Raw genomic sequence first — 15,476 nt, forward strand, 5'->3', positions numbered from 1 at the left:
TACCTTGTAAATTTAGGAATAGGAAGGGTCCAGTAGGTAGTGGGATTTGTTGCACAGTGGAATGTAAGGATCATCAAATATTTGGGAGACTTTAATCATATGTTGTGCATTTGTCATACTAAGGTTATAGAAATCTTTAAATGTATCTGTATGTTTTTGATGTTTTGCAGTATTCATCCACAATGCGATACCTTTCATAGGGTTTGGCTTTTTGGATAATGCAATTATGATTGTTGCAGTAAGTTCTTCTTGTTTTTATTTGGAGTTATTAAAGAAAATAACGTGGTCTATATGTTCCTAATTACAGCTACAAGTTATAATGACATAATGAAAAGGTATTTATTTCATGTTAGCAGCTCAATTTTAAGAACCTACCTGTGTTAATCATGACTTTTGGTAAAGTATTTATTTATTCTCTTTTCTTTAAGACTCATTCATTTACTTGAAAGGTAGAGTTACAGAGACAGGGAGCGACAGAAAAGTTTTCCATCTGCTGGATCCTTCCCCGAATGATTGCAATGGCTGAAGCTGGGTTAATATGAAACCAGAAGCCAGGAGCCTCTTGTGAGTCTCCCACGTGGATGCAGGGGCCTAAGGACCTGGGCCATCGTTACTGCTTTCCCAAGAGCATTAATAGGGAGCTGGATCTGAAGTGGCAGTTTTGGGACCCAGTCATATGGATACCAGTACAAAACATGTAGAATTTACAGTATTTATGCTCTTTAACGTTTTCCTCAAGTGTAAAAATTTCTGATGTTCTTTCTACCACTGGGTGTCATTGTGTGAATAGGTTTTTTGATTAGTTTCTCATTGAATTTTTCCTTTGCAATAGTATTTTAAAAGGGTATTTCATGCATAGTCTGGACTTTATCTAAGCCATTTAACCCAAAAGTGTCTTAAGTTTCAACTCAGAATACTGAAAACATGCCTTCTGTCTTTGTTCCGTTGTGGTATTTTAAGAAAGTTCTTCTTAACTGTGGTCATTTTAGAGTGCTCCCATAAAAGGATTGCTTAATGTCAAGGTTGGCTAGCTTGTTTTTCTTGTCATTACATATGTTTTGTTGATAAATACTAATATTGGTCCTATATTCTGAACTCAGATCTAAGATTAAAAGTCTTCTAAAATTACAATTGGCTCTTCTTCTCTGTTGTCTTATCAGATTTAAATGGGGGTGATCATGGTCCTTTAAAGAAGACAGTTACCAACTTTCAGTACCTGTGAGAGATCTTTTCTTGGAAGAAGCTCATGGAAAATTTGTATTAATAAAACTTGCATGTGTTAAATTTTTTTTGCCCCAAAATAAGCATCTTTTAGTTTAATTTTCTAAGAACTCTTTGAACTACTTTTTTTTAAAACTATACTTTAGGTGCAAGTCAGTTTTTTTCAGTGTTACTATTAATGCATCAAAAATCTATTATCCATGAGAAAAAAATAGTATCAATTATTTTTTTCTAGATACTAATGTAGGAATTCTCTAGTGGATTTTTTTTTTGTTTAAAGTTTCTTTAAAATAGCAAAATACTTTGTAACTAGAGATTTTAAGTTATGGTGCAGTTTGTTGCCAGCCTCACTGATGCTAATTAAAAAAAAAAATCTTGGGGGAAGAGTAGGGGGAATCCCAGTGCCTAAAAAACTGTTACATAATGCAATATAATAAAAAAAAAAATAAAATGAAATAAAAAAATCTATCATAGTGTAATTTGTAGCATAATAATGTTTTAGCTATTAGTTATATTTACAACTATATTGTACCTGCTTTTGTGTAAAATACTTGCCTCAAGAAGAAAAGGAATAAATAATATAGGATTCCTTATTTTGAAGAAAATGCATGTGAGAGATAAAAGATTTCTTTTTGGCATTGGGAAATTACGTATGCAAAAGGCCATACTTTAGTTTTACAATAGAAATGAGAAAAAGTAATGTACGGCATATAAAATTTGCTTGGAGAAGACCTAAAATTTTTTTCACTCAAGAATGGTTTTAGCTTGACCTGGCGATTAAGCTGCCAGTTGTAAGAACTGCATCCCACTTTGGAATGCCTGGTTTGAGTGTGCCCTCCGTTCCCAGTTCCAGCTTCCTGCTGATGCACAGCCTGGGAGGTGGCGGGATGACTCAAGTGATTGAGCCACTGCCCCCAAATGGGATACAGACATTGTTTGAGTTCCTGGCTCCTGGCTTCAACCTGGCCCCAGCCATGACTGCGTTTGGGAAATGAGCTAGCAGATAAGAGTCTCTTTCTCTTTCTTTCTCTCTTTCCTTTTCTTTTTGAAATATAAAAATAATAAGAAGTTAAAAATAAGAATATGAAATGATCAGTAATAGCAAAAGAGATCTTAAAAAGTAAAGTTGAAGGATTTACATTATCAGTAGCACTTATTCTAGATTCTAATTAAAGAATTGTTTCATATGCGTTACTGTTTTTATTTTATTTTTAAAAAGATTTATTTACTTTTAGTTGAAAGGCAGATTTTTGCAGAGAGGTAGAAGAAATAGCGAGAGGTCTGCCATCTAGTGATCCGCTCCCCAGATGGCTGCAAGGGCTGCAGATGATCCAAAACCTCGAGCTAGGAGCTTCCTCCAGGTCTCCCACATGGGTGTGGGGACCCAAGGATCTGTGCATTCTATGCTGTCTTCCAGGCTGTAAGAAGGGAGCTGGATTGGATGTGGAATGGTGGGGACTCAAATCAGTCCATATGTGATGCTAGAGCTGCAGATGGAAGATTAGTTTGCTATGCCACTGTGTTTATCCCACTGTTTTATTTTTACAAAGGCATGGTTTTAATGAAAATGATTAAGTAAATTATTGCATTAAATAACTATTTCTGTACATTTTATGCAATAATTTTACTGTACTAGCATGTTGAGTTTATTATCTTTTTGTTGATGCTTTTCTTTTACAGTCACTTTCAGCTTTAAATTTTAACATTAAGTTTCTGTTTTTTTCAGGGAACCCATATAGAATTGTCTATTGGAATTATTTTGGGAATTTCAACTATGGCAGGTATTTAATAATTGTAAATATTCCCTTGCCTCTGTATTTAGACGGCATTTAAGTAGGTAGGTTTAGAAGTAGTTTATTTGAGTGAATTTACTTAGTCCTCTGATTCTTATTTTTGTTTATGTAGCACTTAAATTTTTTCTTTTGGTACTCTTTACAAGTTAATGAGTGAAAATATTGTGATATATTGATTGCATTAGGACATTTTTTTTTCTGATAATTTAGTATTTCTCCCAATTTTTTAAACTCTTTGTCTCTGTTAAATTATTTTTCAGTTTGATAGGAAGATTAGAACATGAAATACAAGTTTGAAAAGCTGTGCCTTTTTCTCCCTATTCAGCATTTTATTCTCCTTGATGGTGAAATTTGGAAATTGTTGTGTTTACTGTGCGGAAAGCGTGTGGCAAATGACTTAAAAGAAAGAAATGTATTTTCTCCTTGACTTGAATTTCAGTGCTGTTTGTATGGCTTTATGGTTTAATTCCAAATAGCCAAATTCCCCTAAACAAATACTGTATGATTATACAACTAGAAGATATTGTTTACATGTTTTCAGAAACTTAAAATTTGTGATTATAATAGAAAAACCTAGTATTAGTACAGGCAGAATATTATAATTGCAGAACTGTATTCTATTTCAAAATCTTGAGCTTGAGCACTATCTAGTGAATTACTTTGTATGTTGTATTTGGGAAATGTGATTCTTCTAGATTTTTGTTGTATTAATTATATAGTAGTCTATTAAAAGTGATTTTCTGTTATGTAACAAGTCATTTGTCTGTTTTTCACATTTTAGCTGCTGCTTTGGGAAATCTTGTGTCAGATTTAGCTGGACTTGGGTAGGTCCATTTATTTTATAATTTGTGTTTTTGTTAACTTATGTTACTTTATTTTTTCCTTGTTCCTGTGAGAAATATAAAAAGGAGATACTTAATTGTTTTATGTTTTTGAACTCATTCCTCCTTCTTCTTTTTTTTTTTTTTTTTGAGAGACAGGGAGGGAAGGGGCGAGAGATGACGGGGATGTAGAGAGCTCCTATCTCTGGCCACTGTCCAGATGTCTTGATGACTGGACCTGGGTCAGGGTAAAGCCGAGAACTGACAACTCAGTCCGGTCTCCTTGGTGGGTGGTGTGGGTCCAAGGACTCAGCCATCACCTCCTGCCTCTCAGTGCACAGGAACTGAGAACAGAGCCTTAAGTATGTCATGTTGGCATTTCAGATGGCATGTTAAGCAAACTCCCACCCTTGGGACTGCATTTTAATATACTGTTTCTAAACCAATGGTACTAAATATTTGTTGTGCACCAAATACAGATACCTGAGTAGTGCCCCAGTCATACAAAGTTGGTATCTGTGGAAACAAGGCCTTGGCATTTATATTTAATGATTTTCACAAGTGATTCTCATTTACAACAGCAAAAAAAATTGTTCTAAAACTTCCTATGATGTAAGTCAATCGAGTTTTCATTTACTGAAGTATTTATATCTGTTTTGTGAAATATTAGAAGTAAGAACTCTGGTCCTTATTCCTCCCTCACCCCTCCATAAATCCCAAAGATAAAGAATATGGCCCAAATATGAAGATTTTTTAAAAAAAGATTTATTTATTTTTATTGGAAAGTCAGATTTACAGAGCGAAGGAGATACAGAGAGAAAGATCTTACATCCATTGGCTCACTCCCTAGGTGGCTGCAATGGCTAGAGCTGAGCTGATAGGAACCAGGAGCTTCCCTGGGGTCTCCCACGCAGGTACAGGGTCCCATGGCCTTGAACCATCCTTCACTGCTTCCAGCATGCCCATATGGGATTCTGGTGTATGCAAAGCAAGGATTTAACCACTAGGCCACCACACTGGGCCCCAAATTTGAAGATTCTTTCTAAGTATGTTCTGTGTAGTAGGAGTTTGATAAACCAAACTCAAGAGGTGCACGTAGCAAAAGGCAGCTTTCTGCTCTTACAGTTTTTCTTCCAAGTGGCCGATGGTCCAGGCTGCTTCCAGAGCTTGGTGGGAGCTGGTGAACGTACGTAATTATCAGGACGAATATTCCTTGCTCTGTCTTTGACTTGCTTTCTTCGTTTTAGTAGGTTTTGAGGTTTAGATACGGACTCAGTGGTCCTCTTAGCTCTGTAGTTAGGTAAACACTTACTTGTAAGTGATATAATTCTTTATACTAGACATTACATTGGTATTTGGGGCAGAAATTCCTGTTAAAAATGAAGAATCTTTGCTGTATGGCCTTGGATAGAATTTTATATTTCTATTATTTGTAAATTAACTATTTTGTTGTAAACACCCAACTATTTCCATTTCTCAGTTTCTAATTTGGAGATTAGTAATGATAATGTTATAGCTACATATAGCTTTCTGTTATATTTAACATAGTCAAGTTATCCAATCAATTTTAAAGCTTTTTATTTTTATTTTTTTTGTAAAAGTGTCATGTATTTCATGTGCTTTTAGCAGCGTAATGATACCACCTATCTTCCCTTCCTCCCTTGTTCCCACTCTCCTTCCTCATTCTTTTTTTTAATTTTATGATGATACATTTTCAACTTACTTTATAATTGCAGGATTAACCCTCCACTAAAAAAGGGTGTAAAGAATAATCAAAATGTCAATTTTTCTCATATATATTATATTTATAAAGCCATCTTTTTGGCAATGAAGAGTTTGTTGGGTATTTTGATATTTTTAAGAATTATTTCTTCTTGCCCTTTTAAGAAGTATCTTTGGCTATCGTTAGGTAGCTGATAACACATTTTATGGATTCTTAGGTGCATATTTTAAAAAGGTTTTGCATCTCTAACATGGAAATATGTCTTGTGGTTGGCAATATACATAATTTTGGCAAATGTCTTACAGTTTATGAGGTGAGAATATATCCAATAAGTGAGAGCAGCTTAGGATTGGGAAGTACTGCAGACTGACCTGAGCAGTCCGTGCTGGCTGTGTACTAAGCTGATGGATTTTGGAAGCTTTCGCTTTCAGACAGCAGTTACTAATTTGGCTTGAATTTGGAATAAGTGTAGTTATTATTTATGAAAAGTTTCATATATCTTGAGTTGATATTTTAAAGTAATGATAGAAAAGAATTGCTCAAATCAGTTTCTGTATGAATTAAATATGTAACATAAAATTGCTTTTAAACTGTATGTGTGATAAAACAGTTGTAAAAATGTTTATACCATTTCTAGAGGACCAAGCACAGATATAAAATCATCTTTTCTTTTTGTAGTAATTAGTTTTTTACTGTCTATATTTTACTAATACTGGTACATTCCTTTAAAACTTTTTTTTGTCCTCTTGCCCTTTAAAGGCTTGCAGGCTATGTTGAAGCTTTGGCTTCCAGGTTAGGCCTGTCAATTCCTGATCTCACACCAAAGCAAGTTGACATGTGGCAGACACGTGTTAGTACACATTTGGTAAGTAACTGACATGGTTTATAATGGTAACTTTGGGTAATTCGGAGCAAGCCATTACAGTCAGAATCTTGGGAAATTTCAGATGAAAATTAACTTTATTATTTTTTTAAAGATTTTTTTTTTTTGGAAAGTCAGATATACAGAGAGGAAGATCTTTTGTCCACTGATTCACTCCCCAAGTGGCCGCAATGGCTGGAGCTAAGCCGGTCTGAATCCAGGAGCCTCCTACATGTCTCCCACATAGGTACAGGGTCCCAAGGCTTTGGGCCATCCTCGACTGCTTTCCCAGGCCACACACAAAGAACTAGATGGGAAGTGGGGCTGCCAAGATTACAACCAGCACCCAGCACCCATATGGGACCCCAGTGTGTGCAAGGTGAGCACTTTAGTCCCTAGGCTATTGTGCCGGGTCCAGACTCTAGTAGAGATTCTTTTTTTTTTTTTTACCCTGAGACTTATTTATTTGAAAGAATTGCAAAGAGTGAGAGACCCTCCATCTATCTACTGATTTATTCCCCAAAATGCTGTAAGAGCCAGCCTGAAGCTAGTAGCCAGGAGCTTCTTTCAGGTTTCCAAGATGGGTGCTGGGGTCCAAGAAATTGCATCACTTCTACTGCTTTCCCAGGCACATCAGCAGGGAACTGGCTCAAAAGTGGAGCAGTGGGACTTGAACTGGTGCTCATTTGCGATGGTGGTGTTACTAGCTGCAGCTTAACCCATTATGCTGTAACACTAGCTTGTTGAGTGGATTTTTAGGAAAAATTGTCTGGATCTTGACATTTTCAGAAAAACAGCAATTTATTTATTGATGGCTTATTTTTTGTAAGCGTGCTTGGCTTTTAAAAACTCAAGTTAATATATGCAGTTTAATTAACATTCAACAGTGTTTGTTGTGTACTGAAGAAATGTGCATTATAAAAGGGTGCTGTAGAAAAACTGAGAGTTCATGGTCTTATGAAAAATTGTGAAGAAGTCTTGAGGTTTAGCGACCACTGATCTGTTTCTCTAAAGAAATCAAGGTGTCTGAGAAGTGTTTTTACTTTTCTTCTTAATTTTGTATCTATAGTCATTTCTCTGTATTCATAGATTCCATAGATTCTGTCAACATGGCTTGATAATATATATTTAAAAAAACTTGCATCTCTACTAAATGGATACATTTTTTGGTCGGTATTTCCTAAACCATGCAATACAAAGCTATATGAATTTACTATTTACAAAGCATTTACATTGTGTTAGGTATTGTAAAACAACAGAGACCAACATTGTGGCATGGCATTGCCTTCAATGCCAACATTCCATGTGGACGTTGTTTATGTGTTGGCTGCTCTTTTGATCTCGCTCCCTGCTAATGGCCCAGGAAGAGCAGCAATAGATGGCTCATATACTGGGGACCCTGTCACCCATTGGGAGATCTGAATGAAGCTGGTGGCTCCTGGCTTCTGGCTTCTGGCTTTGGTCTGTTCCAGAGCTAGCTGTTGCCGCCATCTGGACATGGAAGCTTCTCTCTCTTTGTCTCTCTCTCCTTCTCCATCTTTCCCCCCATCTATAACTTTGACTTTTAAATAATAAGAAAAGTAGTCAGCTAGAGATTATTAGAGTGAATGGGGAGGAGGATGTGTGCATGTCTGTTATTACAACATTTTGCAGAAGAGATTTCCTTACCTCAACATTTTGATGTCTGGGGGTGGAAGGTGAGTTCTGGAGGAGGTAATGATGGTAGTTGCTCATTGGTGGTCATTTCTGAGCAGTGTCTTCAGACTAATGAGATAGGAAAAACCAAATGACAGTGAATCAATAGGAGGTAAAGAAAAAATGCAAACTGTAAGATTAATGTATTTAAGCTGAACTGAATTTATTGTAAACTACAGGTGTTAAAGCAAATTTGTTAGAATAGGAATTGTATGTGAAAAATATTAACATTAAATATAGAAAAATATAGATAAGATTGAATTAAGTTCATCATCTGTCATTTTAAAAGTCTAATGTGAAATTTAAATTTAGGGAAGGTATTCCTAAATGAAACATTTTGGGCTTCAATCTGTAATACTTTGTACTTGGCTTTAATTATTCATATTTAACATATTAAAGTTCATCATTTTAAGCATTCTGTATCATTGCTGAGATTCTTTTATTGCTTTTGGTTGCTAATGGTATCAATTAATTCATTTAATATTTTATTAATTAATTACTTTTGTTAAAGGAAAACATTTGGATTATTGCTTTTCTGTGTCTTTACCTCTCAATAATTATTTTTTTTTTTAAAAAGTAGGACTACCAGAATGATCACTTCTAGGAAAGTGTTTTGTTTTCACCTGAACTGTTTAGGAAGAATGTGTAGAAGCAAAATGAGGGTCTGTTTGCTTGTAATTTTAACTTTACTAAAGGTGAAAATGCCTTTAAGAAAATAGAATGTTAGGAATGGGCATTGAACCTTTCACTCATTTGGAGCAGCTGGATTTGATTTCCAGCTCCAGTTCCTGACTGCAGCTCCCCACCAAGCAGGCTCTAGGCATCAGTGATGACGGTTGCTGCCACCCATCCGAGAGCCTGGTCTGTACTTCCAGCTCCTGGCTTTGGCTTCAGCCTTTGTTGTGTTTCTGAAACAAGCCAGCTGATGGAGACAGGCATTTCTCTGTCTCTCACCTTTCTCCTTTCCTCCTTATCAAGTAAAGAAATAAGAAACTAGACCATTTATTTTTGGTCTCTTTGATTCTTTGTGTCCCTGTTGTGCAATTGAAATGAGACTAGGCAACCTGTGCCAGTCAGGTAACATTTGAGCAATATGTCTCCAAATTTGAGTATTGAATTTGAGATCAGAAGAGTTTATTTTCTTGGTCTCTTCTCATATCATTGATAATTTTGTTTATATATATAATATATATAGCTTATATAATTATATATAATACTATATAATATATAGTTTATATAATTAATATATTATATATAGGTTATATATATTATATATCTTAATTATGACAAAACACTTCAGTTACTAAACTAGTATTTTCAGTGGATATGTGTTTGTGTGCTTTGATCCAGTCCCTACCCGTGAATGGAAGCAGTGATTCTGTTACTTAGCTGTTAACTCTGCCTCTTGTACGTAAGGATCAGATATTTCACTTGAACAGTATAGTTTTGTTTACATGCAACCTGAAGCTTTTGAGGTTAGAGATCAGGTATTTATTTCTGACATAAGCCAACTCTAAAAATGTGCTTATAATGGAATACACACTACCACATTCAGATTGTAATGGGAACAGGTTGTATTTTAAAACCTTGTTTGCAATTTGGTTATTTGAAACCTGGAAAATAGTTTCTCATAGGGTAATATTACAGAATGGACTCAGCCTCACAGATTCACCTCTATGTAAGACCAAGAAAATAGTAAGACCTGATAGTAATATATAGATAATTATTTTTTTACAGTGGAGAAGTATTTATCAGGTCCTGGATTGGAGAGTCAGAAAAGGATATAATTTTTTTCCTCCCTGCCTGTCTTACTAATCTTTTAATTACCTGAGGTATTGTTATCAGTAACAGGGGAGAAAAGTCTTGGTTGCCATGACTGATGGTAGCGGGCATTTCAGTGGGTTGGAAGTACAAGTGGAACCTGTTAGTGATGGCCATTTCATGTATGTGGGGAAATCAGGAGTCTAAAACATAATATAGTCCCTCTAGGAGTATAGAAATGAATACAAATATTGAGGCCAAAATAACAATCTAGGATTAACTATTAGCATGTAGGCTGAAGGAAACGCTTGTTAAAACTTTGGAGGAGTGATATTTTTAAATTTTTGACCTAATGAAAATCAGAGTTTACTGTTGAAATAATGTGTGGATAAACTACTACAAACACTACAATGACGTAAAGCCCTTCGTGTAACAGTGTAACAGTGGGATTAACTTGAAATATTCATTTCTAATTTATTTATGTTAAATATTGAAATTTATCATAAAATCTACAGAATCTCATAGCTACATGGGCAATATGTTGGTGAAGATATTTTATTCATGATTTGCTTTAAATAAAATAATTGATTTTGTTTTCCTCATTGGGAGGTCCTGAGGAATAAACAGCATCTAATTGGTTCCTGTCTGCCCACACAGTTTGTCATATAGTAGATAGATACTCAAAAAATGTTTTTATGGTAAAGTGAAGCTTAATAGGAAGCTGTCTAAAGTTGATAGTTGATAGTCACCATAGACTATGAGAATTGTTTATAGTATCTCTATAATGTGAGTTTTCAGAAAAGTTGATGTGTAAGTATACATATGGTGAAATTGGTTTGCAAGTATGTGTAGTTTTATCGAGGGTGGACAGCATGAGTATCCTAGAAGGATACACAATATTTGATTTTTAAATCATTGGTGAAAAACTCTACACAGAAATGCTTATTTCATCTAAAATGTTAAAAAAGGTAACTGTTTTTTTTTTCAAGCTAAAGGAGAGCTTTAAGTACAATATAAATCCATAGATTGAATAGTTGAAAAGTTATTATACTAATTTTGTGTTATCAGTTTGGGAGTATTTATTATATTGTATGACTGTCGTAGGAGAAGTGGGGCAAGAAAAAAAGCTACGTTGTGTAATGATTATATCTATGTATATATGTATGTAGAAAAAATACTGGTGAGGAATACATTCCAGGATTAGCTAATCCAAATATATTGAGAGTAGCTATTAAGATTTTCCCCTGCCTTCCTTCTGATACTAAAATGTATGTAAGAGTACAGCTTTTAATTAATCTTATAAGGTGAATAAATTTGGTGTATTTCATGATGCACATTTATAAACAGTGACACCTCCTGCTGTACCCCCTCAGCTACTTGCATTCCCCTCCTTACCTGTCTCCCTCTAATTTTTACAATGGTGTATTTACATTTCACTCTTAGACTTAACTCCAATAGACAAATCAGCACACAGCAAGGAGAAAACAAAACTACTATTCCTGAGGTGTATAGAAAAAGGCTATAAACAAGAATCAAGTCCCAGGATGTTAGTCTTTCTCATAAAGATAACATTTTTTGTACTCTGTGTACTAGTTATAATAAGTCAAGAGAAATATGACATCTGTGTTTTGGGGATTGACTTATTTCACTAAGCATAATGATTTCCAGTTGTATCCGTTTAGTTGCAAAAAATAAGATTTCAAAAAAAAGAGAGAGATGTTATTCTTTTTTGTGGCCGAATAGTATTCCACATGTATTTACACCACAGTTTCTTTATCCAGCTGTCAGGTGATGGGCATCTGGGTCAATTCCATCTTAGCTATTGTGAGTTAAAGTGCTGTAAACGTGAGAGTGCAGATAACTCTTTCCTGTGTTGATGTTTCTTACTATACTGAAAAGAAACGCCATTGTGGTTGAATGCTATAGTCATTGTCTGTTACATGCTCTGGCGTGATACCTTTCCAGGGATCTAGTAACTGTCAAAATACTTCTTGTGTTTCCTCAGGGCAAAGCCGTTGGGGTGACTATTGGCTGCATTTTAGGAATGTTTCCTCTGATTTTCTTTGGAGGAAGTGAAGAAGATGAAAAACTGGAGAAGACTGAATCCTCTTAGAATACCCATAAAAAGATGTAAACTAATGTACCTCAGTTATTAAATATACTGTCACAACATTTAGAAGTTAAGACAGTAACAGTGTATAGATATGGGATCAAATAGTTGAGCATGTGTTATGGAACACTAACTTATTGTGGTTTGGTCTTAGGACATCTTTTAAAAAAATATTTGGTATCATATGTGTAAATTGTTGAAATGCTTTTCATCAACAGCAGTCAACATTTCATCTTTTCCTTCTTTATCACATTATTATTTAAGTACTGGTCATTGATGTACTGTATTGACTGGGAGTTTGGCTGTTTGTTACTTAACATGCCTACATGCATGAAAGCATTTGGTTCTTGTCATCATTGTTGTTACAAAATAGTTATAATTCAACCTTAGGAGTTTTCCAGATTACTTCAGATATTCAATAATCAGTTAAAGATTTTTTTTTTTTACTGTTTTATTGGCAGTATCAATTTTGTGTTGTTTCACAGTGAACATTAGCAATTATAAAATTTCAGTCATTTTCTTAACACAGCTTTTGAGAAGGGTGCAGATTTGAGGTATATGTCACTCATTTTAATTTTCTGATTGTATTGTCTGAAGGGCCAGAGGGGTTAAAAAGAGCAATTCTATGTGTTCTTCGTGTTATATGAAACCATGTATGTTAATAAGAATACTTATTCTGGTTGATTGTCTTACTTTAATTTCTTTTAAGTGGAGACTATGGAATTACGTTGAACTAGAGAAATACGAAGTGGAAATTGTTGAGAATGCTTATGGTCTAAGTGGTGAGATCCTACTGATATTTGAAAGTCTGAAGAAATACAAATTATATTCTTTAGAAAGATTTTCCCCCCTCATAAAATGTTATTTTATATGAGTGGGTTGAACCCAAACACTTCATATTCACGATCAAAAATCTTGTTGTATTTTGTCTGGTGTTATTTTTTCTCGATAATTTCTTTTGATGTGAAAACTAAGTTTTTTGTATTCTGATTTTTTTTTGCATTATGGTCCAGTCAAAGTTGTATTTAGGAGTAATCCTTTCCTTTTGTCAGTATTTTTGGTGGTGGTGGTTAGAGCATATTTTTGGTTATAGTTACTTATATCTGACCCTATATATCTAAAGTTATAACCATTTAGAGTCATAAATTCTAATTTTCTGAATCCTTTATGTTTTGTAGTATGTGGTTTGTTAAACATGATAGTTAAACATACTGTGGGGAGAGAAAAACTGAAATTAAGATTTACTATTAGGATATTAAAATTATTGCTAATAGATACAAAAGAAGGCAAACTTGTGGGGCGACCATATTTATAGCAATATTATTTTAAAATTTTATTTGCATATGATTGCTTGGAGCACTTATTTTCAATGTTAACTTCTCTCCTGTACACTTCAGAATAATATGTTACTATCCTTTTAAGCATCGATTTTTGGGGGGAGGGGAACTACATCTTAATATTGTATGCAAATAAATATATAATATTCTTATACATTATGACATTTTTCATTAGGTTAAATCAAAATTGTAAAACTTGAGAGCTTAAACATGATTGTGGTTTGTATCTTCCATGTTGTATAACATAAAAACACCAAGAAGAAAGGTTTTAAAATTTCAGATGGATAGGAATAGATTGCTTATTTAAACTTTTTGATAAATATTTAAGTGCTTATATCCCTATTGTGTATATGGATTGCCAATCCTTTCTGTTTTTTTAAAAAGTATTTCATTGTGGTGCTTCACTTCTTTTTAATAAAATCCCATATTCCATAAGTTTAGCCTGTTAAGTTTAGAAAGGGCCTTTGATTATTAATTTTTTTGCTCCTGGAAATAATTAGTCCTATTATTAGCAGAATTATTAACAGAATCTGTCAGTTTGGTTTAGCATGAACAGAATTATTGAAGTTGTTGAAACATGAATACAAAACCTGAATATTAAAAAATAGTTTATAGGTACAATAAAAATTTGAATCAATCATGTAATAAATTTTCCAAAAAATTGGAGCCCTTCTGCCCTTTCTATACATTTTTGCCCCCAGAAATTTATTTTGCTGTAGCATGGTGCTTCACACAACACTAGAAAAAATGACTCCGTTAGGAATGGTTTCATGTGATTCTTGTTTCATGTCACTTGCCACAAAGAACGTTATTTGAGGTGTAAACTGGAACCTGTGTTTCTCATATTAGTATTTCTCTCTTAGGAACACTAGAAATGTGAAATGCAACATGAGCTATTTTAGTGCTGAATGTTTGAAATTCCTGTTCTGTGTATTATGATTTATTGACTTGTTGATGCATGTGAACTGGGTGCATTTTGCCACTGTATGTTAAATGGTGACCAATGTTTTTACAAAGGAATTGAACAAAAAAAAATCTTCAGAGTTTGCAATGTGGTTTTGATTTGATTTTGAAATTTGATTTTCTTACAGAAGACTTTGGTTACTCTGTGACTAAAGGAAATAGGATTGGTAATGGCAGATTTGATACAAGGTAGCAGCAGAGTCAGGATACAAACTTGACAACGTTTAAGGAGAATGATCCCACACAGAAACTTCACATAGAGCGGTCAGCATCCATCAGTCACACTAATGGTATTGATAGCAGAGGTGTCCACGCTCATTATGTAATCAATGCCTCATTTACTTTTTCTTCTCTAGGAGGTAAATTTAAAAGTTTGCATAAATCACTTTGAAGTAAATCTTCCTAATTTAAAAATTTATGATCTTGCCTTCTTAGAACAATCTATTAAATGCAGCATAGCTTTTACCTTAGTGTCTAAGCATCTTTGTCATGAGTTTATTATTATGTTGTACGCAGTGCTGAGAGAATCTGGTTTTTACCGTTTTAAGTTTTCCTCCCCTTTTGTGCTGCTCTTATTCTGGGAACTGTTTTCTCTCTAATGTCCTTTCTCAGTTGTGTGGACCTAGGAACTAAACAACTGGTCGTAACCAGAATTGTTATGGAGATATTAGAAAACACTCAAGCCTGAGTGAGATGATGATCCGCTGAGAGTAAAAATAATAATATTAGCATGACCTCACTTTTATTAGATATTTATTATTACATACTATAGTACTTTACATACATTATCATATGTAATCACCTTAATAGCAGTGTTAAGTTGGGGCTGTGGCCATGCCTGTTCTTTTTACTGGGCAAATTGAGGCATGGAGAAGTGGGTTTGCTCATGATGTCAGTACTACGTGACTGGCTCTGGCAGCGTGTAAAACCCATGGTCGTAAGATGTGCTGTAGCATCACCAGATGTGCAGGCTTTGCCACCACACCACCATTTAGGTTCCTTATTATCTAGTTTGTGGGGTTATTTTCTCATCTCTTACGTAAGGAAATTGTTATTAGACTCTCAAGATCCATGTAACAAATTGTGTGTGTGTGTGAAAACACATAATAGATTTGTTACTTACTTGAAAGGCAGAGTTTTAGAGGGAGAGACTGAGTGAAAGGAGGTTTTCCATTCACTCATGGAAGTTA

The 15,476-nt window shown here is 34.5% G+C and overlaps 1 protein-coding gene across 1 annotated transcript in view; it reads left to right on the top strand.

The window, feature by feature from the left end:
* Positions 1-14,318, top strand: part of TMEM65 (transmembrane protein 65) — a 39,088-nt gene extending 24,770 nt beyond the window's left edge. Inside the window, exons 3-7 of the mRNA XM_040979330.1 lie at positions 171-238; positions 2,948-3,002; positions 3,796-3,838; positions 6,318-6,423; positions 11,882-14,318. Coding sequence (XP_040835264.1) covers positions 171-238; positions 2,948-3,002; positions 3,796-3,838; positions 6,318-6,423; positions 11,882-11,989 — 380 coding nt within the window. The 3' untranslated portion in view covers positions 11,990-14,318. The remainder of the gene's footprint in view (positions 1-170; positions 239-2,947; positions 3,003-3,795; positions 3,839-6,317; positions 6,424-11,881) is intronic.
* Positions 14,319-15,476: the final 1,158 nt, after the last annotated feature.

This window comes from Ochotona curzoniae, unplaced genomic scaffold, assembly GCF_017591425.1.
Source record: "Ochotona curzoniae isolate NIBS_2020 unplaced genomic scaffold, NIBS_Ocur_1.0 contig_3190, whole genome shotgun sequence".
NCBI lineage: Eukaryota > Metazoa > Chordata > Mammalia > Lagomorpha > Ochotonidae > Ochotona > Ochotona curzoniae.